The sequence below is a fragment of the Balaenoptera musculus genome, chromosome 15 (genome assembly GCF_009873245.2).
Source record: "Balaenoptera musculus isolate JJ_BM4_2016_0621 chromosome 15, mBalMus1.pri.v3, whole genome shotgun sequence".
NCBI lineage: Eukaryota > Metazoa > Chordata > Mammalia > Artiodactyla > Balaenopteridae > Balaenoptera > Balaenoptera musculus.
In genome coordinates this window covers 26491520-26517000 of record NC_045799.1, presented here as the reverse complement: position 1 = coordinate 26517000, position 25481 = coordinate 26491520, and the positions used below count along the sequence as shown (strand labels likewise).

The window sequence follows — 25481 nt, the reverse complement described above, 5'->3', positions numbered from 1 at the left end:
GGGATTGGCCCCAGGCCACACAGCAGAGAGGGAGCAGAGGCAGAATCTAGCCTGGGCTGGCTCACCGTGGCTGGGGTTAGGGCACACTCCCCCTGCAGACCCACCCTCCGTGGAGACTGGGGAGAGAGGCCCAGGTGGGTGAGGACAGGGGAGGCGGCACTGCTGTAAATACCGAGCCCTGGGCAAGCAAGTCACACACCTGCTCCCCAGGTGACCGCCCCTGCTGCTGCCCAGTTTGCATGTCTGGGTTAGTGGAGCGCCACACCCAAGGGCAGCAAGAGCCAGGAGGCAGGAAGCCTTGGTCTTCTCACAAAGGGCTCCTGAGACACACCAGGATTAATGGCTGCAGTCACGCAGGCCACGCTACACACAGCAGCCAGGGATCAGAGGTGAACAACTTGCTTAAGACCGCACTGCAGGACCAGGGCAGGCCAGGGCCTGCTCCGGAGAGCCACGGCAAGGTGCCAGGGGCCGCCAGCAGGGGGCCGTGTCCGGGAGAGACCCTGGGCCCACAGAGGCGGCTTCACCTCTCTCCTTCTTCCCGGACCCCTTGCACGCCAGCCCCTCGCCTGGCCTGGGCCCTCTCTCCTGGCTGAAGCTTGGGGCCACAAGGAGCTTCTGGAGACATGTGACCCAGGAAATCCCCAACCCTGGCATGCAGTATCTTTCTCCCTTCCCAGCCTCCTCCTGACGTGCTGCCCAAGCTTCCCAGGCTGTTGAACACCTGCCTTCGACATCACAACACAGCCTCCTCTGACAGGCTTCCGCTGGTCCCCCGTCTCTGCCACTAGCTTCTCAAGAGCCGTTTGCTGGGCACCTGCTCTGAGCTGAGGGCTGGGGATAAAGCCCAGAAGAGGACACTCGGCCCTGAGGCTGCTCCGTGCCACACTGTTTGTGACAACAGAAAAGGGGGGCTGGGATGTCCTTCCCCATGAGTGGCCCAAACATAGGCTCTGGAGTCAGAGACACCCTTGAGGCCACTTGGAGTCTGGGTAAGTTACCTCTCCTTCTGCAGGTCAGGCCTAGTCACAGCTCTGAGCCCACAGGGTCGCAGCCAACCTGCCACCAGCGCAGAGCTGAGCAAACAGTGGGCTCAGGAATGGGACCTTCAGTCACTGGGATGACCAGACAACCTTTAAAAATGCCATATCAGCGATGGGGAGAGACGAGACACCGTGTGGAAAAAAACGTGGGTCCAACACTACACGATCCCTACCCCCACCTTTTTTTTTTTTTTTTTTAAAGGAAACGACTTTGATTATATACACAGAAAAGACTAAGAAAAATAGCACTGGTAACATTGGTAACTTTGACTGTCAGTTTTTTTTTTTGCTCCTGTTTTTCTTCTGTTTTCTACAATGAATGTAATACTTGTGAAATAAGGTAAAAAATAAGATACGTTTCTTCAAAGACACATCTCCTGCCCTCAGAAAGCTTACAACCTGGCGGGGATCCCACGTTCTGTGTGCCTGTCCCTCTCCTGCAGGTTCCTTGAAGGGGCGAGGGGTTATCAGCCTCCCAGGCCACAGGGCTTGATATTCATGTGACAAAACTGGTGGAGAGCCCTGAAAGAACCAAAGGCTTAAGCCAGGACCCTCAGTGCCTTGGTCTAGCCTCATGACGTGGTGATGGCCACTGGAGGAGAGACTCCAGACGTCCAGTCTGAAGGCAGAAAGTGCTGGCACCATGTCCCTGGAGGGAGGGAAGCTCCGAGGTCCAGTGGGTCCCAGAGGCCCAAGGCTGGAGGAACCTCTCATCTGAGAGGCACAAACAAGAGGTCCCCCAGATGCCTCACAGCTCCTGCCCAGCAAACCCCAATGACCCTGCAGGAAGACAGAAGCAGGACCCTCGGTTCTGCCCTGGCGGTGACTTCCTGTCTGCCCGGAAGGTGAGTAATGTCCACTCCCCACCCCCCGCATCCCTTCTGGAGGCCAGGCCTCACATTTTCCGCTCAGGAAGAGGCAGAGCAAGAGGCCTGGTGAAGCACATCAAGGGGAAATGGAAGGAGAGGGCCCTGGCCTGGCCATGCATCTGACATCCAGCAGCCTGCTGGCTCACCTGCCCGGCCTGGGCCCTCTTTCACTTATTCATTTAACAGACACTCCCCCCGACTTGCTCTGTGCCAGGTGCTATGCTGGGCACCAGGGAACTGGCTCTCAGGGTGCTTAGTCGGTATCTGGGGAGGAGACGGTCATCAAACAGATAATCCCACTGACGGGGCGTAACTACAGATGGATGTGCTGTTTGGTCCTAAGTCAATGCCAGACCACCGTGTCTCTGGACAGAGTCTCAACAGTTGGCTTCTTCCAACTGTCCTTCTCTCCACCCCCAAAATGCACCTCCTGGGTGTTTTTCCAGGCACCTATGATGAGACCAGGGCTCTGTGTGGACTCAAAAGAAAGCCCGAAGCCTCAGCTGGGGCTTAGTGGCGGGTCTGGAGGGGACCTGGCTGTACGTAGCCTGCAGGCAGTGGTGGGAACGGCCTGGATCACTCAGCCCTGGATCACGACTCAGAGGAGGTAGTGCTCCGAGTTTGGGGGGACAGCCTCCTCTGGTTCCCAGGTTCCCGTGCCCATCTTCTGGGGAACCTCGCACAGGACCTCGACGCCTGCCAAAGAGGAAAGAGGAGGGGAGCAGCCTTGGCAACCCCTCCCGACTCTGGCCAGATCACCCCAGTTCTCTCACTGATCAACAGTTCCCTCCCCTGAGACGGGACAAGAGCCCTGTGCTCACCCACAGCAGCTCCAGCCGCCAATGAGGAAGCACCATGGGGTTCCCCGGCCAAAGCACCCGATGCCGTGATTTCAAGAAGCCAGGAACGGGACCCGTGAAAGAGACCTCTGAAGTGAGGCCTCGCAGGCAGTGGCAGGCTTGGGGACAAAAGCACAACCGTGTTTGTGTTCGTGGCAAGCACACTCCCACACCTGCTGAACGTCAGACAAGCTCCCAGGAGTGAGAACTGGCCTGATTCATTCCTGGTCTCAGCCATGGGACCTGCCCTGCCAAGGCCCAGCCCTTATCTGCCTTTGCTAAAATTTGAAAAAGGGGGAGGAGGAGGTGTTGGAGGAAGAGGAGGGCCCCAACGCATCCACCAACAGAGGTGAATCTGTGCAAACTGCCTGGTTTCTTGAGATGCTCTGGCTGTATCCCTGACCAGCAGGGGTGGGATGCTGCTCCCTGGCACGGCCTTGGGAGTCCCCACACTTTCTGGCTAAAGGAAAAGACCCAGGTGCTCAGACCGGGGGTATCCTCAGGAACAAAGAACCCGACTTGGCGGGGGCAGACCTCTCTCCCCTCTGGATGGTGTGCTGGGGGTAGGCCTCAATAAATGTTTGTTCCTTTATTCATTCGGGCAACAAACATTCAGCAGGCCCCTATGACGTGCCAGGCATGCAGCCAGAGTCACCGGGGACGGAGCAGAGAGCAAGATCCACGTGGTCCGCCCCTTGCAGAGCTCACAGTGGGGGCCTCAGACTGAGGACCCCAGATGGAGGACCGAGGGCCAGAGACCGAGCACCAAGCCATCCTGGGGGTCGGTGGCGTTGGGGAAGCTTCTGGATGAAGGCACATGAGCAGGGAGTGGAGACCATGGAGGGCTGTGCCTGGATGCACACAGAGCCCCTGCTTGGCCTGTCCCTGCCCAGTCCTTCTTTAACAACAGGGGACATGATAACACCCTGAAGCCCCCAACGGTCTCCCACCGATCCACTGATGGGAGTGGGATCTCAGCTCACGTCTACACTGCAGGCACCTTCAGAGGGAGGGCTGGAGGGCTGGCCAAGGACTCCAGGCCGGGTCTGTGCCCAGCTTTGGGAGCCCACTGGTCTGGACAGACACGGGAGTCACCACCAGATCTAGGACCAGAAGGGCAGCAGAGACCAAGCCAGCCGGTCCCTCAAAGCCTGCGACCCCCTGCACTGGGTCTGGGTCGGCCTCTGGCCAGCACATCAACCCACAGCCTCCAGACACAGCCTCTGATGAAATAATTAAATCGATGGTATCGTGGTCAACACCATCCTCCCTGTCTCCAGCTCTGGCTGCCTGCCCTGATAAACACCCTCGTCCTGTCAGCGGGCCAGCCTGCCCCGGCCCCAGCACCCACAGTCAGGAGGGACCTGGGCGGCTGGAGGGGTGGGGGACACGTGTGACGACACACACCCGGGTTGGCGCCCCCACCTGGCTCCTGCGGGACCGGCTGCGGGACACACTGACCCCATTAGCCTCCGTGGCTGAGGAAGCCCTGTAAACCCCACAGAAGCACTCCCTTCTGCTACCTGATCCTGGAGGCCCCCCCAAATCACCACATCTCCCTGGAGAGTGTCTCTGACAGAGATGAGAATGAGACACCCCCCCCCCACCCCGCTCCCCGCCAAAGGGTGGTTGTAAGCAACAATAACACGAGTTTTTGGAGAATGAGTTGGGGGACTATGGCCCCCATTCAGTCCTACTACTGTGGGGTTTTTAAAAATAAATGCTCTGGATCCTTCTTGGGAAGGTGTAACCGACAGCCTTGGGCTGAGCTTTGCTGGTGTGGCCCTCGGTGAGGTCTTTGGCTGTGGCCCTCAATCAGCTCAGATGAGGCGGGAGGTCAGCTGCTGGGCATGTCCCGGCCCCAGAGCCCCCCGACAGCGTGCGCTGCCCCCGCTCGGCTCCCCACCCGCGGGAACGCTGGAGCTGGAAGGCGGTATCGGTCTGGGAGGCTCGCAGCACGAGGGGGTCGTGCTGACCTCATGAGGCGTCAAGGGACAAAAGCCTTTTCTTTCCCAGCAGCCTCGCACCCCACTCCTCACAGAACCACACCCTGGGCTCCCCAGCCCCAGGCGCAGCCACCCCAGCGGCCTCCGGGCTGGGTCTCCTCCCAGACAAAGCCGGATTCAGGCCTGGGAGGGCTGTGGGGAGGCAGGCACGCGGGTTCCGCCATGGAGACGAACTTTGACCCAAACTGCAAGGCTCCTACCCCTTATTTACTCTTTAAGGCTAACCCGTTTCACAGAGTTAACATTACACCCCTTTTTAACCCTGCACCTCCCGCCCACATTCCAGGCCCCGACCTTCGACCCCTCCTAATTGCAGCTCTACACCCCAGTTCTCTCCAGCTCATCCCCCACCCCCAATCACCTCCTCTGGGAGAGCAGAGCCCTGCCCAACCGGGACGCTCTGACTACAGGTGCCACCCCACGCCCACAGCTGCATCTAACCGAGGCAGGCACTGGAGTCCCAGAGCCCAGCCCCGGGTCTCAGCGTGGGAGCGCCAGAGTGGACCTCTGGGGTCTGACTCTGACCCCAGCGCTCCCACCCCAAGAAAGGAGCCTGTGTTCCAAGGCAGGCAAGAGAAGGGTGGCTGGCAGGCCCTGGCGGGTGACGGGGGCCAGGGCCGGGGCAGTCTGGGCAGCTCCTCACCAGACCACCTCTCCTCCCAAGGGGCCGGGCACACACGTGGACAAGCGCACTGCCTGCTCGCTCACCAGGGGAAAGGCAGGGACCCTGGTCCTGTAGCCTCAAATCCAGGCCACAGAAGCCCAGCTTTTGCTTTCGTTACTGGGCAGCTGGACTGTTCCGGGTCAGGCACACTGTTAACCTTCCCAGACCTGAACCGTGATAACTTCGAAATCCATATCCCACCAGCCCGTGAGCATCAGAGCAAACAGGCAGGACACCATCAGGCTGCCGATCCCCGAAGAGCTCTGAGCCCTTCACCTTTGGGAGGAACAACTGCTCTCCCCGGAACTAGGGGCTGGGGCAGTGGGGCCTGTGGAGACGCTGAGAACACTGGGGGCAGCTGTCAGCCTGGGCCCAGCCGCCCCCAGAGGCTCCAGCCCAGATTCTACCCCTGCCCCCCCCTCCTACCCCCCACCCCAGGGATTCCTAGGACCCTGCAGGCGGGGACACAGCCCCTCCCCCACCAGCCGCAAAGGGACACTCACCGTCCTCTTGGCTGTGGAGGTTCTGCGGGCTCCGCATCCTCTCCTCCTGGCTGGGACTCAGGCTGGAGGCCAGGTGTGGGTCAGCTGACATCCATGTGGAGTCGTTCATATCAAAATCTTCACTGCTCACAGAAGTTTCATCCTGATCAGGGACAAAGAAGGTGGGCGTTCAACAGGGACGGGCTCTCTGCAGCCCCTCGGCAGCATTCTGGGTGAACCCCAGGGCCCGTGGGCGTTTGGAGGTGCCCCCAAAGGCCGTAGGGCGCCCCCAAACCTTGCAGTGGGGGCTGGGTCGCTCCCCCTACCCTCCCATGGAAGTGGCTCGGGCTCTGGTTCCTGTCGGAAGCCGGGGCTGAGGGCCGGCGCTGTCTGTAATTGAAGACAATTACGAGGTTTTGCATCCTGTAGGGGCGGATCGCAGGGCCTGGCTCTTACCCCTGTGAGCCAAGGCTGAAGCAACCGCTGTAAACAAGGGCCACTGCTCCCCACTCCCTGCCCACAGCCCACGGACGAGGGCTCACTCCACGCAGGGCCAGGCGAGCAGGAGTGGGCAGCAGGACATGCCGGGCACCACCGAGGCCAGGCTGATCGCGCCCACCACGCCTGCTTCCCGACTCCCGTGGAGCATGCATGGAATTCCTTTCTCCCACTCCCCCAGCCCAGAGGACATTTCTGTCTTCCTCCTTCCTAACCTTTGCTGTGCTTCAAAGATATGCTCTTGGGCGGCTTCCAGAGCTGAAAAGGCCAGCCCCAGAAGTATAGAGAAGGAAGGGGGTGGGGCAGGCGAGGGTTCGGATCTGACCGCAAAGGGGGTTCGGCTCAAGGGCCTGGGGGGCCGCCAGGGCCTTCCAAACAGCCGGAGGGCCTGCTGGAGAGGACCACGCCTGCCTCCTCTCCCCTCGCTGGCTTCAGTAAGCCCTTGGCCAGTCATCCGGGAACCCCCGGGGCGGGGCCCCTTCAACCCAGCCCTCCAGTGGGAAGGGACCCCACCTCCTCCTGGCCCAGCCTCTTTCAGGGGCAGCAAGCAACTGTGTTTGGGAGCTGGCTGTAAAATGCAAGAAAGATGACCCAGCGGCTCCCACACCCTGGAGCTCTGGCTTTGCCCCTTCCCCTCCCCCAGCAAGATACAATGGCCTCTGTGGGCCCCCAGTAAGGACCTCTGGCAGAGCACTACCCCCCCAAAGGCCTCCCTCCAGGGGCCCCTCACAGAGGTCTCTTTTACAGCGAGCAAACACACTTTGGTTTGAACTTTCTTCTGCTGCTGTCCGAGGCAGACACATCTGCTCTCCAAGTGCTAGGGAACCAGCGTGGATTATCCTCACTCCCTCCCCCACCAGCCCGGCTGGCAGGGAGTTTCCTGGAATTTACAGCTTCTGTGCAGCACGAGCGTGCACCCTCTGCGGCTGAATCAGGAGGACGCAAGCCGGGCCAGAACGCCAGCTCCGCCCAGCTCAGGGGTCCCCCAGAGCCTCAGGGGACGGGGACCACATGTGCTCTCGTGCCCTCTCCCCACACACGCACGCACTCTGCTTCCCTCCCACAGGCCGCCCTGCTCCTCATACACAAGCACGCGCACCCACAGCCTTCCCTGGGTGAAAGCACGCTCACTCACACACTCACTCAGACAGTGTTCTCACACCCGGAGGGAGAGACACACGTTCAAAAGGTTCTCTCTGCACAAAGGGCAACACGACTCTCCCTACGTTAACAGGACAGGACCCAGAGCGAGGGGTGGCGGGCAGGTGGGGAGAAGGACCCTTGGAGGGGTAGGGCCATACAGGTTCTGGGAGCCAGGAACTGGGCCATCCTTGCTTGGGGCCCTGGCTCCTTCCTGGCTGCCCAGGGGTCACTGTGCTCAGGGTATGACCTGAAGTCCCTGCTGAAGCAGGAAGGCCCTCTCCTGGCTCTTGGGTATTGTCGAAACACTCACGGTTTAAAGGACCAAGTATTCTATTCACATCTGGGAGTAACACCTATTCAAAATGCTCCGTCCATTTACTCAGCAAGTATTTATTGAACACCTACTATGTGCCCAACACCTTTCTAGATGCTGGAAAATTCAGCTGTGCACAACTCCTGGCCTTACTGGTGCTCACTGTCCAGTGGGGGAGATGGACAATCAGCAGAAAAACTCCTAATACCGGGGGCGATGAGGGCTACAAAGTAAAGCAGAATAAAGTAGAACAAGAGGGGAGAGGGGCCTGCAGGACTGTGTTTGCCAGGGTGGCCAAGAAGAGCCTCACTGGTCAGGGGACAAGCAGAGCAGAGGCCTGCAGAAGTGAGGGAAGTTGCTGGGGGGGGGGGGTCCCCGTGGGGAGTGCACCACGCACTGGCACGTGCTGGTGGGTTCCAGCAAGCAGCCTGGAGGCCACAGGGGCCGGGGGATGGGTGAGCGGCGGGCAGTGGAGCCATACGGGGGTGTCCCCTCCTCAGGGGCACATAATCTTGGGCAACCATCTTCAGCTCAGAGAAAGGAGTGTTCCATAAACACACAGGTTCTCACTGAGAAGCAAGGAAAAGTCAGAACTGCTGGGTGCAGTGCTGAAGGCTCCCACATTCTAGCCCCACTTGGCAAGCGTTTAAAATAGTAACAACAGAAGCCAATGTTTATCAGGTGCCAAGTGCACCACAGGCCCACTGGGTAGGTGTAGTTATCAGCCCCATTCTACAGATGAGGAAGCTGAGGCTCCAAGGGGTGAAGGCACCTGCCCAAGGTCACGAGCTAACAAGCAGCAGAGCCAGAGCGTCTGAAGGCCCAGACGCACCCTCCTTCCTGCCCCTCACCTGGAACACCTGCACTGCCTCGGCGCCCCACAACCCAAACTCCAAACGCACGTCCCCCTGGCTCCATCAACTCCAGCTCAGTCTCCATCGTTCCTTTCCTTACACCCTCTGCCTGCCTGTACCATCAGCCCTGGCACTTAGGCAGGCACAGCACTCAGCTGCAGCAGGCAGCACAGCGGCTCTCTGCCCTCTCTTTCCCCAAGAAAACCTTAAGTCCTCCCAAGAGCGGGGACCAGGCTCTATGCTCTCTGGACAAGGCCAGCGAGACCAGTCAAACTGGCTGAATTGCCTGGCATGATACCGGTGTTTAATGAGGACGCGGCAACAGTTTGACAATCAGGGACTTGGACCCGCTGAACACAGTTCCTGAATGGAGACCATGTGAAACCTGGACCCTGGCTGCTGCCGGGCAGCAACCCCCTCCTGCAGCTGCCAGGCGCCCCCTTGCAGAGCCTCAGGTTTCTCTGGCTCAGATCACTTAACTATCCACCAAAATGGCCCCCCTCCACTTCTCCCTGCCCTGACAGGTCAAACTGGGCAGAGGTGGGCTAAATTTTACACTGAGTTGCAATCATCCGATAACGAAGAGCACCCAGTGCCCACACGTGAGGGGCTCTGCGGCAGGGGTTTTATGAGATTTCCTCGCAACAGCCCCATAGAGAAAGCAGGCACCCGTGTCAGGCCTATCTCCAGATCTGGTGCCTGCCCCTTGGAGACCTGCCTCAGCTGCCCAAGGGCACCGTAGCTAGTGGCAGAGCTGGGATCTGAACCCAGGCAGTCTGTGCCCAGAGCCCACCTCACTGTCCACCACACCGAGGGGCCCCCTCACCACACTTCCTCCCTTCAACCGAAAGAATCAGATTCCTTAACAACAAAGTGTCTCAGGGCGAGACCCAAAGGAAACTCCATGGGAGATGAAGCTATATTTACATCCATACCCACACCCAGCTCACTCTCGTCAATGAGTCGACGCGCACTTATGGAGCATCTACTATGTGCTGGTGTTATGTTAGGGGCACCGAGACTGTGGCAGGGCTCCTTTCCTCCAGGGCCCTGTTACTTAGGGAAGGACAGAGAAAAATTCTGACACACTTTTAAGTGTAGAGAGAGAAGGGGGCTGGGGAACCCCCTCTCCAGTTATCTACTGACCATCAAGCTCTCCCCAGCGAGTGTTCCTACAACCCCCAGGGTTCTGCCACATGAATCCCTGTTTTGTGGGTGATGGTTCTAGCTAAGCTTCTGACATCACTGATACAGCAATTTTTTAAGTGAGAAATCAAACTTATTAAACCTAACTTAAAAAACCCGCCAAACTCTAAGTTCCAATCAAAATTAGCTCCCACACCCTCACTTCCAGGGCTGACCTGGGAGAGAAGGCTTCCCAAGCCCTCTTTGCCACCCACCTGCTACAGCAGAGCCCCCAGCTGCAGAGGGCAGACTGTAACCTCACCGGCTCACACTGAGCCCAGGCTCCAGGAGCAGCCCAATTACACAGGCAATTACCAGTACACAGTTCAGAGCCCATCAACGATGAGCAGAGGGGGGCACAGCCGGGCCTGAGGGACCTGCGGGAGATGCCAGCGCAGGCTATGAGGGGCTGGGTCCAGAGGTCACAAGTCGGGCACTTCTCGCTTTTCCCTCTGGAATCTCAAGGGAACTCAGCCTACTAATTTCTCTTTCTTTAAACAAACTTCAATGAAACTTTCATTAGAAAATAAGAGTGTGTACAATCCATTATTTCCAGGTCCCCTCTCCCTAGACCCCACGTGACTGGCCAGCCAGTACCCCCGGCTCCTTTTACCTCTACCTTCGGACACCCTGAAGCCTGCAGCCTTGCCCACCTGTTGACAAAAGTCCATCATTTATTAGGCACCAAAGGACCTGAGCCACTTGCGGGTCACAGGGCGATCAGGTCAAATGCCCTTCTGAAAAGGGAACACAAGAGTTGGGGTGGGGAGAGGGGGTAGGCAGACAGCACCCAGACAGCCCCTGGGACACACCCCAATCTGGCAGCCCTGACTCTGGGCAGAAGGAGAGGAGCCGACCAAACCCTCCCTGCTCTTATCTGTAGTCCAAAATTCACGGGCAGGTTCAGTTTCTCTCCACCCAGGTTCTGAGGCCCTTCCTCCTCTGCAAGCAATAGCACCAAGCGCTGCCCAGCCTAGGAGGAGGAGAAAATGGGAGACCAGAGGGGAAATGGTGGAAACGCGCCTGTATCCATGGCGTGTAACCAGGGGCAGGTGCTATCAGTAACCTGATTATTTTACAACTGGGGTCACTTTCTCGGGAACTGGGTTCCTGGTGCCTCTGAAGTTGAGCCATTTGCATCCTCCAGGACAGGGATCCTGGGCTTTGCCTCCACAACATTTTCCAGGCCTTTCCTCAGAGCTGTAACTCTATCTCTACCCCTTGCTTTGAGAGAGCAAAGGAGGAGGATTTGTTGTGAATTTAGTGCAGTTGTGAGCCATAAGCCCTGACCAGGAGCCTTGGGTGTGTGTTTCAGAGGAGGGGTGGAAGGCAGGCATGGGCCAGGCAGGAAACAGAGCCCCTCTCTGTCCAGCCCTTGGGGTCTGTTTGATGAGAGGTGAAGCTCCTGCCAGAAAGACCACCAGGCTCAAGGCAGTTGCCCTGGCACCGGCTCTAACCTAAGCAGGCGGGCACCAAGATGGAGAAAGTGAGCACCTCCTTCTGGAACACCTGCAGGCCCCTTCCAGGTCCTGGAAATTCTTCAGTGCGAGGCAATCCCCCCCCTTGTCTCCATGTCAGCGAGCATTACACACACAGCCTTCTGAGCATGCCAAGGAGGTACTGAACCGCATTTGACCCCAACTTAACCACTTCAGTTCATCAGATGGCTTATTAATGGAAGACGAAAACCCTCCAGGATCCAAGGCAACAAGGGTTCAAATCCCTGTTGGGAAGGAACAGCACAAATGAAATCTTAGGGTGGTCTGAGCCACAGCTCCTGGGAGCTGCGGGGTCCCAAGGCTGCTGCTCACGCTCCATCCCAAGCCCACCTGGCCACCAGGGAGGAGGCCAGCCTCCCAGGGACACTCCCGCACAACTGCACTCCTTCCTGCCAGCACACCTCCTCTGCTTCCTAGTCATACAAGCATACAGGCTCATCTGGGAAATGGGAAGTGGGGAGGGCTGATACAGCTAATCACCTAGCACATTCTAGGTACCCTCTCTCTCTCTCTCTCTCTCTCTCTCTCTCTCTCTCTCACACACACACACACACGCACACAGAGTCTGTCAGAAACATGTTCGCATCTACACAGGGACGCTCTGTTGTCTTTGCTGTCATGGGTGCCTGGATGCTGGGGTGAGCATTTTCAACACCTTCCTACTAGTGTATTGAGTGTAAAATGGGCTTTTGTTTCCCAAGCAAAGGCAACTGGCTGTTTTCCCAGCACTCCTCACCACGAGGGCCTCACTGATACCCCAGGCCCTGCCTTGAACAGGGGTCTCTTTAAAAGGGAGGCTGGAGAGATGAGCTTCAGCAGACAGGGTTCTTCCAGCCAAAAAGAGGGCTGGAGAGAAATCACTCTGCACTAATCCCCTGCAGGAGTTTCCTTCCAAGAAAAGGGCCCAGACAAGACAAAAAAGTTCTTGAGCAACTCAGGGGCAGTTCAGCTCCACATGGCCCCAGGGTGACTGAGGCCACATAAGTTTCCCCAAGTCAGCCTTTCCAGCTGGGAGGAAGGCCCTGGGTGCTCTGCTCCCGCTGTTCCTCAGGAAGGTGCTGAATGGGGTCTTGGCACCCAGCCATGGTGCAAGGGTGTGGGAGGAGGTGCTGTCTCAAACCCTGACTCTCCAGAACAAGCCCACCTTGACATGGGATTAAATTAAGCTTGATATTATTCATTCACGGACACATTGAGGCCCTAATGGTTTTCCAATATAGGGGTAATTTACTACCTGGGGACTAAACTACCACTGGGGCCTGGGCCCTAAATGGGTCTTTCTCCCAGAATGACCTGAAATCCAGAAGCAGGGGGCAAGGCAAGAAAGGGCCCCTGGTCAGGACTCTCTCCTGAGGAGCCGTGAGAGCCCCACAGCCCTCTCCCCATGTCCCCCACCTCGAAGGACAGGGGCCCAGGCTGGGGTTTCCAGCTGATTCTGGGATAAGTAGGGCTTTATCTCAAGGGAGGATCTATTTCAAGCCACAATCCTTCTCAGAAAGAGGAGGAAATCACAGAGTCCAAACACCATTTCAGGTGAAATCAGGAGGTTATTAATCTCCCCTCAGAGCAGACAGAAAGAAAAATCAATGTTTTAGAGGGGGGGACAAAAAGGTTCCATTTGAATTAATGGGTTTGTGGCTTCTCCATTGATCAGTGCCTCTTCACACTTTCTTTTTGTGCTTTTGTGTTCTTGGGGAGGAGGAAGGAAGAAGGGAATGGGGAGGAGGGGGGTGGGCCTCCCGATAAGGAAAAGGACGCTCTAACCTTAACCTTTCTCCAGGAATAATGCTAATTAGCGAGGCTTAGTGAGAACTTCCCCCAGGAAGCGCGGCCCGCTAGGGATGACCGGACTCGGGCACACGCAGCTCCAGGTGCGATTGGGGGGTGGGGAGGGGGGTCACTTCTGAACCTGAGCGGCTGGAATAAGAACGCGAATGGCAATCCCCCACCCCGCCGCCGGAAAAAGTGTCCAGCCTTGGAGAAGCGGAGAGCGGCGGACAGAGGTGTAAATCCAACTTAACCCTGGCGCGCGCCCTCACTCTGGCCAGCTGCCCCCGCCCCATGTGCCCCCTTCAGTAAGGAATGCCCCTCCAACAGGGGCCGCCGACGCCTCCAGCTTCTGCTCCGACCGAACACTTGCCAGGGGCATCAGGTTCGCTCCGGGGAGGGGCGGGGGCCTGCCGAAGTGGGCTCAACTCTGCAAACCTCGTCTCAACTCCCCGCGCCGAGGCAGGGAGCCCCTCCCTGCCACTCTACGCTTCCCGTCCTCAACATCTCCAAACAGTCCACTTCCCTTCTCGCTGCGGCCGTGGTGGCGGCAACCCGAGCCTGACCCCCACCCCGCCGCCTGAGAACGCCTTCCTCACCGGGACGCGGTGCCGAGCCCGCTGCAAACCGTGTGGCCGCCGCACAATACCGCGGCGCGGCGCACACAATCACCGCCCCCCAAGACCGGCGGCGCGCACGGCCCGGGAGTGGGGTGCGCCCGGCGGCCCCCGGCACTCGGGGCTGGGCACACCTCGAGCACCCCGCGGCCTCCAGAGTGCAGGCTTCACGGCCCCCACCCCATTCGATCACACTCACCCGCCCCCCGCCCCAGCCCACTCCGCCTAGGGCGCAGCCGCTTCCGCGCGCCCCCCTCCTCAGCCCCGGCGCAGGAAGCTCCCCCGCGTCCCCCTCCCCGGAACCCCCCCAGCCTCCCGCCCCCCTAACCGCAGCTCAACGGCCGGCAACAGCGGCGAGAGAAGGGGGGCGGCGGCCGGGGGCCCGGAAACGGCCCGATCGCGGGGATCCGGGCCGGACTCCGTACCTGGGCGGGAGGCGAGGCGGAGACGGACGGTCGGGCTCGGCGAGTGAGCGGTGCGGGCGGCGGTGACAGCCCTACAGCTCCAGCTGCTGCTGCTGCTGCCGCCGCGGCCGCCCGGGGAGAGGGACTGGCACCGCCGCGGCGCGTCACTGCCCGGCCCGGGGGCGGGGGTGGCCAGGGGGAGGGCCCAGGCGAGCGGCGGCGGCGGCGGCAGCGGCGGCGGCGCCGCGGCCGGGAGGGAGGAAGGGGGAGGGGGGCACCGGGCACGGGGAGGCGGGGGAGGGGGGCGGGACCCGGCACGGGGCGGGGGCCGGGGGGGAGGGGAGCGCTGGGAGGGCGCACGCTGGGGGAGTAGGAGGAGCAGCAGGAGGAGGAGGTGGAGGGGCGGGCGAGAGGGAGGAGTGGGCACTGGGGGAGGGGGGAGAGAGGAAAAGGAGGCACCCAGAGAGAGGAGAAAGGAGGGAGAGGCGGGTGGGGAGAGGAGGAGGAAGGAGCGGGTGCTGGGCCAGGTACGGGGTGGGGGATGAGGGCGCGCTGGACGCGCCGCCGTGCGCTCGGTGGGGAGAGCTCTCTTAAGGGGGAAGCGCTTGGAGGAAGATTCTTGCCGGGGTCTGAGCCCGGGAAAGAAGGCGGTGGGGTCTGTGCCCGCCCCTAGCTCGCGGAGGACTCAGTCTTCGAGTCCGGGGTGGGGGTGGGGGGGCGCCCGGTCGGCTCTCCGCGCTCAGACCAGAAGAGGAGACACTTGGCCCAAAGAAAGTGACTCGGGCACCATTAGGAACTCCCGGCACCCTGGGGCCTTCGGACAGCCCTCGACCCCTGCGCGTCTTCTGGTTCCCCGGGGACGCGGGTCCTCGCTGGGCGGGGCTGCTGGGCCAGAGGGCTGGGCCCCCCGGCGGTCAGAGCGAGACCCAGGTCTGGGAAAGACAGGCACGTGGTCGGCTCTGTGCCGCCCCCCCACTTTGGGCCCCCCCCCTTTTCTCGATCAAGTTCAAGCTCGGGCTCCTCGGCTTGCTGCCCATTCGCTGCCCCCTCCCCTCCCCCTCCTCTATTCCGCACCATCTCGCCTCTTCACTCTTCCTTTGTCTCTTTCCCACCACTTAGTTTACACCCTCCCCTGCTCCCCTTCTTCCCACTGGCGGGCGCCGAAGAGTCCGGCTGCGCTCACCTGTCAGACCCAAACATATCAACCATCTCCAGCGCCCGCCGCCGGCCTGCTCCCGGCTCTCTCCCTGCCCCACCTCCCGCCGGACATTGTGCTCCTCTAGACCACACAGTTTGGGCTCCTTAAGACGCGCAAGATACAGTTGTGAAGTAATAGGATAACATCAAGAAATGCTGCTCCATCCCAGACCCGGGCGCGCACTGTCCACAGACACAGAATCGCAGTAGGGGAAAGACCCACGCGGATCAGAGACGCAGTGCTCCGCGCAGACAGACCTCATCCACCTGGGGTGCAGGAGAAGACCGCACCGGGCGTCGCGGGGGTGGGGGACCCTGGACCTCTGAGCAGCCTCAGACTCAACCTGAAACGTAACACGCTCGTACCCCGACAGCAGAATTAGACCCCGACAGAGAAGATGGGTAAGGGCGGATTCTCCCCTCCCCAAATCCACACCCTCCAACAGATCAGCCTTCAGAAAAATCTTGTGCTTTAACGGGGATGGAGAGCTGCCCTCGTGGAATTCTGTGAGGAAATGGCCAAAAAACAAAACAAAACAAACCAATAACGATCCCACCACCTGGTTCCTCTGGTCGCATCCAAAGAGGAGGGGCAATTTCTACTGACTTTACGCTACAATTCATTCACAGTGAAACCAGCGAAGAAGAGAAAACGAGACAGCCACCGCGATTGTTTGCAATTTTGAAACAGACTGCCTTTAACCCTCCAACTTTTTTTCTGTAAAAAGCCTTTTTCTTTCTTCCACTGAAAGCTTTGCATTGTGAACAATCCGAGGTAAACAAGGCTCCCTCTACAGATACGAGTTGGAAGTACAACACCGCAGGTTCAGGGCTCAGTATTCACCCATTAGAAAAATAAAAAGATGACAACACATCAGATTAACAGCACACCGACTTCCTTCTGCACACGCTAAAGATTTTACTGTCAATATAAAACTCACACTTTGTTTTTAAAAGAGGCTCTAAGCATGTTACTCATTAGCACCTTTTATCCCTGAAATCAAATGTGTTTTCAAACCAATTCACTCTTCCCACTTTTCTCTATGAGATCTTTACTTCTCATCCTTTGTGGTGGGGGACAGTTTGGAAACTTCATTGTCTGAACGTCCACACACCAATAATGATTTTTAGAATTAATTAGTGGCCACGAATCTTCAGTTCATACAGGGAAATGTGGGTGTTTCCAACATGGGAACTGTCCTTCCTCACTCTGAAAATGAGATAATTCAGGCCCAGGATTTCCCATCTCTTCCCACCACATTTCTAGAGACCTTTGACTTCTCCTGGCCTGAGTCACTATTTCACAGCGGTGGTGGACATCTGGGCTTGAAATATAAAGCCAGATCCAGCTGACGTTCAAAGGTGGAATTGAACCCAGATAACCCACCTCTTCTCTGACTAATAAGAGAAAGAGCTAGTACGCCCAGGAGGGCAGAGCAGTGATTTTCTCTAGGCATGAAATGTGAACTCATTTACCATCCCTGAGATAAAACAGCCCCAGCCCCACTCGATACACAGGAAGCGGTTGGGAGCCCTGGAGAAGCCTGGCTATTTAGTAGCACGGCGAATTAGGTGAGTTTTCATGTGTGCTGAAGCCTGCAGAAATCTCCCGGCTCCTTAATTCCTGCAGGAGCTGCCACTCCTTGAGTAACCTTGTGTAGGTTGCTCTCTGTGTCTTTGCGCATCTCCTTAAAGTGGCCACAGCATGGGTCCCAACAAGGAATGGCATAACCTAGTTTCTTGACCACTAATTCTCCCAGTGATGTGTCTCTTCTTCCAGCCCCAGTCTGGTGGGAGCCCATGACAGAGAAGGGCTGCTCTAGTCTGCTTAAGGGGGCGGTACTGCCTTCATGTCCCCTCCAGGCTCTGCAAACAGCGGGTGCCTTTGTAAATGGCAAAATTGGCAGGGCATTTGCTCTGTGGAGCTTCTTAAGCAGCAAACCCCTCCAGGCGGATTCCCATATGAAATGAGCACGCTCCGTGAGCAGGGACCTGGCCATGGGAACCAGAGGTTGTGATTAGGAATAACAGGATCTTAGTGTGACCAGAACGGATGCTATTCAAGCATCTCAAAGCATTAAAAAAAAAAAAATTATCCCGACAAATTACTTATTAATGATAAAAGGCACATGTACCTGCACAGTGGAGAGACTGGTATACACCCCCCCAATCAAGTGATCAAATTCAGCAGACCCCGAAGTGGAACCACCTGACACGATGTGCTTACTTCCTGAAGGGATGCAATGAGAGAACATAGCATTACCTATGTTATGTTCTCCCCATGTCAAGTCCTCCCCTCCAAAATGCTTAACCTGAATCTGATCATGAAGAAACAACCAGACAAGAAATACTGAAAGAGACTCCATAACACAAGTATCCTGGACACTTCAAAAGATTCACTGTCATCAGTTTGACTGTTCTTAATCACGAGACTAATGAGAAAAAACAATGAAATGCAAAGTTTGAATCTTGGTTGGATCCCACAGACAAGGAGTGAGGTGGTGATGGGGTGAAGGATACGCAGAGGATGGGGGCGGTGAGGGGTGGAGGGGAGACAGGGGTTGAGGGTGGAGATAAGGTGGGCTCTGGGCTGAGTGGTCAGGGAAGGCCCCTCTCAGGAGTAAGCCCACGTGTGCTCTGACCCCAGGATGCTGGAAGCTGACAGCTGGGTGAAGACTTGGGGGCACAGTCTTGCAGGCAGAGGAAACAGCTGGTGCAAAGGCCCTGAGGTGAGAAGGGACTTGGCATGTTTGAGGACTTGAAAGCTACCAGTGTATTTAGAGCGTGGGGGAGGGTGGGAGGAGGTAAGGGTGAGAGGGCATGCAGGGCCAAGCACTCAGAGCCCTGGACACGACCATGAGGTGTGTGGATTTTATTCTAAGAGCAAGGAAATCATGCCATCTAAATTATGTTTTTAGATCAGAGGAGATGAGATTATAAGGAAGCAGGAGTGGCATCCGGGAGACCATTGAGGAGGTGGAATAGAAAGAGTCTAGTCAAATGGGACTGGTTCCAATTCTGGCTCTGACACCAAACAAGTGTCCTTGGGCACCAGTTTCCTCATCTACAAAGCAGATAATAAGATAGTATGTTTAATGTATTTGACACCAAAATTTCCCCTTTGACATTAGAAACTGTGGTATCTGGCCTCCCAGCTCTCCCAATGATCCTCCCCCCTCCTGGTATCACACCCTTGGTCCCCTGGCACAATGGATAGGGCTGTGGAAATGAGGGTCTATGACTTCTGAGGTTAGGTCATAAAATACAGCTTGCTCTTTTCCCCAGAGGGAGTACTCGGTAAATGGTAGCTTTTATCGTCATCATCAGGAGTCTACATTTTCACAGTGCTTGTCAGAACCCTCTCCACAAACGCTGTACCAGTTTCCTCAGCAGCCAGCAGCATCTGGCAGTTCTCATTTCACTACACACTTGTCAGCGCTTAGTATTAGCAACCTCTTTTATCTTTGTCAATCTGAGAAGTGAAAAATGGTGTCTCTCTCTGCCCTCTTCATTTGGGAATGTGAGCCTATATTTATGTGTATCATGTGTTTATTGGTCACTTGTAATTCTTTTCTTTTTTTTAAACAATCTATTCATATTCTTTGCCCTTTACTTGAGTTGGTGGTTTGTTTTTTTTTTCTGTAAGAACTGTTTAGAAACGAAGGAAATTAATCTTTTGTCATATATTTTGCAAACATGTTTTCCTTTTGTTGTCTTTTTATGATGGGATTTTTTGCCATAGGAAAATTTTACTTTTTTTTTTTTTATACTGTCTCATTAGTTTTTTTTTTCCTTTAGGGCTTTAGGATTTCACATCAAAACAAAGGTTTTTCTTTTTCCACTCTAAAATTATAAATGTAATTCACCCATATTTTCTTCTAGAGCATTTATAGCTTCATTAGAGTTAAATCTTTATTCTATCTGTAATTTCTCTCCGTATAAGAAGTGAGGTGAAGATCTAGCTTATTTTGTTTTTTAATGGCTATCCTAGTTGTCCCAATACCATCTTTTTTTTTTTTTTTTTTTTGTCGCGTTGGGTCTTCGTTGCTACTCACGGGGGCTGCTGTTCATTATGGTGTGCGGGCTTCTCATTGTGGTGGCTTCTCTTGTTGTGGAGCATGGGCTCTAGGTGTGCGGGCTTCAGTAGTTGTGGCACGCAGGCTCAGCAGTTGTGGCTTGCGGGCTCTAGGGCGCAGGCTCAGTAGTTGTGGCGCACGGGCTTAGTTGCTCCGCGGCACGTGGGATCTTCCCGGACCAAGGCTCGAACCCGTGTCCCCTGCATTGGCAGGTGGATTCTTAACCACTGCGCCACCAGGGAAGCCCCCAATACCATCTTTTAAATGACTCATCTTTATCCACTGATTAGAAGTGCCATCTTTATAGTATACTAATTTCCCCTTATTTTTGGAATTGCCTATTCTATTGATCTGTCAATTCCTGTCCCGATAGCATAGCTCTGGAATATATTTTAATATGTGGTAGGGCCAGCACTCACCTCTACCTGCCATGAACTGTCCCTGCCCCCAGCATAATAAAGACAAACCCTTGCCACAGCAGGGAAGGCTCTAGGTGCAGCACAATTATGGCAAACGGCGAGGGGGGCGGGGCACGTTTCTGACTGAGGGGCTGTTGGGGGGTGGTGCCTGGAAGAGGTGACATCTACTCTGAACCAAAGAAGGCGGGAGGAATGTGACAGGTGGCAAGTGGAGAGGGCATCTCGGTAGGAAGAGGAGCGGGGATAGAAGCTCCAGGGCTTCACACATGCCTGGATTCAAAATAGCTGATCTGCAGGTTGGGTAGTAACTCAGCTTATCCATTTATTCTTCACATTCGCTGATTTTTGCCCAGCTGGCTGCAACCTCATAGTTGGTTTGACACCTTTGTTGAAATCTAGGAGAAAATGTCCCATGCCGTTTCCTCACTCCTTCTCTATTCAGATAAATTTCCCATGGTGTGTATCACTAAGAGTCTGACTTGTTGAAATACACTTTCCTAACAACCATGACAAAAGGTAAAAATTACAATTTCATCAATTGCCTTTTCAGAAATGTGTTGCTTTAAAATGTCATCAATTAATCTCTCCTACTCCAAAACCTTCAATGGCTCCCAGTCGCTGGCAGAATCAAGTTAGAGCTCTCTGGCCTGGTGTTTAAGGGCTTCCACAGCCCTGCTGGCCTTACAGCCTTCTGTTCCAAACTGTGAACTCTGCTTCAGACTCACATCTTCTGTCCCTCAATTGCCCATGTGTGCCTTTGATCATGCATGCTTCCAGACACACGTTTTTTCCACAAATATGTATAGACCCCCTACCACATGCCAGGCACCATGATTAGTATGGGTGACACAACAATGAACAACACAGATACAGGTCTTCCCACTTGTAGCCTGCAGGCCAGCAGGAGAGAGAGAGATTAATCAAATGACCACGAAGTTTTTAGTCACAGTATATATATTTGGTTTGTACTTGACAGTTGTGGGACCTGCTAGGAAGGAAGTGCCTAGTTATGTGAGAAGGACATAGTGGATCCTGGAGGGCTCCACTGAGGAGGTGACATTTAAGTTGGGCATTGAAGAATGCATGGGCGTTCACTAGGTAGAAAGATACTCTGGGCCATTAACAAAGATATCCTCCACCCCTGCCAGATCTAGGCCCCTCTGAACTCAGAGCGTCAATCTCACAGACCACCCAGCTGGCTCTGGTGGCAGGTCTCCGTCAGTCTTATATCACTTAATGCACTTGTGGTACTTCCCATTTCCTGGGCTATACCTCATCTCCCCAACTGGACCATGAACTCTCAGGGGCTGGGACAGGCTCTTAGGTGGCAGAGTCCCCGGCAGCATCCTGCACACAGTAGGGACCTACCACTGCATCACTCAGGACCCCATCCTGCCCACTGCCCAGCACAGCCCTGATGTCTGCAACAGAGCTCTGAATTAAGCGCACCCCCCTTAATGTAGACCACACTTTGCAGCTCCCCAGAGAGGGCACCTACCTCCTCTCTCCCTTCTTTCCTAGCACCTTTGGAGAGGCTCAGCCAAAAAGCCAAGGCCAGCTGCAACCTGGCACTACCACTCCTGGGTGTGCACACAACAAAAACGAGTACAGATGGTCCCCAAAGAACACGCCAGGATGGTCATAGCAGCACTATTCACAGCAGCCCTGGCCTGGAAACTACCAAGTGTCCATCAGCGGAGAATGGATGATGGTGGTACATCTACACTGTGGAATACTGCTCAGCAATGGAAAGGAACAAACTAGTGGTGCAGGCCCCAACACAAGGACTCTCACGAACTCATGCTTGTGGGCAAAAGAGCACACACATGCCGTAGTAGAACAGGCAGAAGCAATCTGTGGTATCAGAGGTCAGGAGAGTTGTCACCCTTGCCAAAGGTTAGTGACCAGAGTGGGGCTCAAAGGGTCTTTGTGGTGCTGACAAAGTTCTGTTTCTTGATGTGAGAATTGGTCACAAGAGGTGGATTCAGTTTGTAAAAATTTACTGAGCTGTCCACTTAATGATACGTGTTCTTTTCTGTATGCGTGTTATACTTCCATAAAAGTATGAAAAAGGGAAAAAAAGCTGAGGCCAGTTACCATAGCTGAGCAGCTTAGAGCTTGGTGTAATCCATTATGGCGACCCACACAATACCAGGCACCTGTGCTGGGTGGTAGGATATGTTACCTTATTTGACCAGCCAAATAACAAGGATGATATTAACTGCCATTTTGCACACGAAGATAGTGGCTGTGGGAGGGAGATTAAATGACACATCGAGTCCCCCAATAGCTCACAGACCAGGGGACATGCTCACAGTCACAGAGCTAAAAGCTAGTGGCCGTGCTGGGGTTTGAAGCAGGGTGCGCTGGTCTCCAGGGTGCATGGTGGGCCCTGCCCAGGTGGGACTGCTGAGCCGGACCGCGGGGCACTGTGCTTCACCGACCTCCAGCAGAGCAGAGAGAGGAACCCTCTAGAGCGAGTCTGGGGCTGGGTGGGCAGAGGTTTCCCCCGGGGTTGGGAGCTGGGAATGGGCTGAGGCTGCTCCGAGGTGGTCAGATCCTGCCTGGACCCCCAGCTTCTCCGTGCAGCCCCTGAGGGCGGCTGGGCCTGGGAGTCTCCTGGGAGGCACCTCTGGCTGCTCCTCAGCAGGTGACTGGAGGAGAGGCGGGGCCCCTCTGCGAGCTGAGCGAGACGCTGGGAAACTGGGGCAGGTGGTCCCTCCGTGACGGAGGCTGCAGGTGGGGGTTGTGTGGGGGGACGGGTAGCAGCCAAGGCTTTGGGGCCAGAGAGGCTGCACAGAGGCCTTGCTGGTGGCTGGCGTCCTGTATTTGGCGGTCAGCATCTAGGGTGGGGGTAGAGCAGGGGATATGTTTTGCTTGCATTCAGGCCCTTCCTCGGTGTGATCTCAGGCAGGAGACTTAACTTCTCCAAGCCTCAGTTTTTTCATCTCTGAAATGGGGGCACAACAACAGGAGCTTGCTTCTGAAGGCTGCCATGCGCTTAAATGCAGGGATGCCTGCAGGGCGCTGGACTGATGCCTGACGTAGAACACCTGCCCAAACCCTAGTTATTGTTGATGATGATGTGAAAGATAAGTAATTAATGATACAGACATCAGTCAACAGACATTTATTGAGCCCCTACTGTGTGCCAAGGCCTGACCCAGGTGAGGGACTGTGGTGGTGAGATAAGCAGACCCAGGCCTATGCCCATGAAGCTGCTGGTGCAGGGGGCCTTGGCCTGGCCCTACCCTCACCATCACTTTCTTTCTCCTTTCCCTTCTCCCCCCCACCTCCCCACCCATCCCTTGGGAAATAGCAGCATTAATGTGGGAGGGAACAAGGCTCTACCTCTCACTCACTTTGGGTGAGTTACCTGAGCTCTCTGACACCGAGCCTCAGTTGCCCCATGTTGTCTGTAAGGGACCCAGCACACAGAAGGCCTCAAAAGATGGTTCCTGCTCCCCTCCCTGCCACCCCCTCCTCTCTTCCCTTCCTCCCTGCTTCCGCTCCGTTTCCTTCCCTTACTATTTTTTTTTTTCTTTTGATGTGGACCATTTTTTAAAGTCTTTATTGAACTTGTTACAATATTGCTTCTGTTTACATTTTGGTTTTTTGGTTGTGAGGCATATGGGATCTGAGCTCCCTGACCAGGGGTCGAACCTGAAGCCCCTGCATTGGAAGGCGAACTTTTAACCACTGGACCGCCAGGGAAGTCCCTCCCTTACTATTCTTCCCCCTGCCCAAGCCTTTGGCAACTTAACACCCAAAGGCATTGTCAAGTTCAGCTGATGGTGCCCAGGCCATGGCAGTTACTGTGGACTAACTTACCTGATAGCTAGACTCAACATTTCTCTCTCCCTTGTCTGAACTACAGAAGGTGGGAAGTGAAATTTCTTCTTTCCCAGCCCCCGCCCCCCACCTGCACCCCCGCAGCTGGAAGTGGCCATGTGGCCCTGGCCAATGAGATGTTAACAAAAGTCTATTGGCAACTCTCTGGGAAAGCTTTTGCTTTGCTGGACTAAGCTTATGCCACCCCTTCCCGTCTTCCTCTCACTCTGAATGTGGACAAGATGGCTGGAGCAATAGCAGCCAACTTGTAAGTGTGAGGAAAAGGTCAATAACATCATAGAGACCACCAACCCAACATGGCTGACATCAACACCAACAGCTGTGCCACCACTCTTCCTATTTCAGGTGTAAAAAATCTTCATGTTTTGTTATAGAGCCAGCTGGGTTTTTGGACCTGTAGTCAAAAGCATCCCTGTCTGATTCACAGGGCTCCTGTTCATGGATGGACTGGACAGTAAGGACCCCACACCCATGTGGCTTTTTCCCTAGAGTGTTAACTCCTTAAAGAGACTGAGGAGGGGGGCTGTGTCAGGGCACCTGCTGTGGCTACTGCGGTGCAGGGTGGGGGGGACTCTGCAGAGGGAAAGGTGCCAGGCTCTGCACAGGTGTGCCCGGGCACTTCCCGAGCCACAGCAGTGTTCCAGGTAAAGAGGATCTTCTGTTTCTATCCTATTTTTTCTTGAGGCACTTGGAGCTGTTCCAAACATCCAAGCCTCCCAGCAACCATGGGGCTGGCAAGGCATAGGCTCTGTCACTCAAATCTACTGAGGAGGAAGCTGCAGGAGAGAGAGGAGCGGCCAGCCTGGGGCCGGGCTGCCTGTGGTCATGCTGGGCTGAGCCCCTCTCCCGCCTGTCTGCAGCACCCCAGCCCAAAGCTCAGGGCTATCCAGGCCCTGTTATTTACTGCTGAAGGCTGGAGGTGGGCTGGCTGGGGGCAGGAAGGGCAGGTGGGCAGAGCTCTGGGCCCCTTTCCCAGCGACACGCCTGCCTCCTGCTGACCCTTGACATACTAACTTCCTCCCCAGAAGAGCTTCCCTGAAGAAAGGGGTTCCTCTGTCCAAAAGCAAATTTTGAAAACCACTGAAGTCTGGCCCAAACCTGCTGTTCCAGTAACAGGAAAGCTGCAGCATGGAGAAGTGAAAGTTAGGCAGCTGGTGCGGGGTAGGGCCACACCTAGGGTCTGAGTCGATGGGCTCTCCTGGCCGCTCACCTCCACTTGCTGTCACCTCCAGTTAAGCCCCTGCCCTCCTCTGGAAGAGGAAGGTGCGCCTTGAGGTTCCACATGCACACGACAGGTGGGCCAGAGAGCGCTGTCCTCTGCAGGCTGCCCGGGCTTCTCCCAAGCACATCTGCCCCCCACTCCCCTGTCCTAGCCCCCTTGCTGTTCCCAACCTAGGGCCTTTGCACCCACTGTCTGCTCCACCTGGAAAGCCTTTCCTCTATAGGGCGGGCCACCTCCTATCAATTGGGTCTCGGCTTGGATGCCATCTTTTCAGAGAGGCCTTCTCACCCAGAGGCGCAGTCTCTCAGTGGTCTCTATTTTAATTCTCTGCCCTGAACATCTCACTTTTGCATATCTTTTTTTTCTTTCTTGTCTTGTTTATCATCTGTGTGGCCTGTGAACTCCCGGAGAGTGGGCTCCCTGTCTGTCTCAGAACAGTGTCTGGGACGTTGAAGGAACTTAAATGATTGTTGAATGAACGAAGGAGGAGATTTTTTAAAAACTATACACACAGGGGGTCGCAGGGAGGGCA

The 25481-nt window shown here is 55.8% G+C and overlaps 1 protein-coding gene across 3 annotated transcripts in view; it reads right to left on the bottom strand.

Moving 5' to 3' along the window:
- The window catches only part of NOL4L (nucleolar protein 4 like), a 125598-nt gene that overhangs the window by 19592 nt on the left and 80525 nt on the right, over positions 1-25481 (bottom strand). Inside the window, exons 1-2 of one of the 3 annotated variants that reach the window (XM_036827113.1) lie at positions 14205-14330; positions 5925-6066 (exon numbers count right to left, since the gene is read on the bottom strand). In XM_036827113.1, the coding sequence (XP_036683008.1) occupies positions 5925-6033 (109 nt within the window). In that variant the 5' untranslated portion in view covers positions 6034-6066; positions 14205-14330. Of the gene's footprint in view, positions 1-5924; positions 6067-6616; positions 6704-14204; positions 14331-25481 lie in introns of those variants that run through there. The other 2 variants (XM_036827114.1, XM_036827112.1) reach the window with 2 other exon arrangements.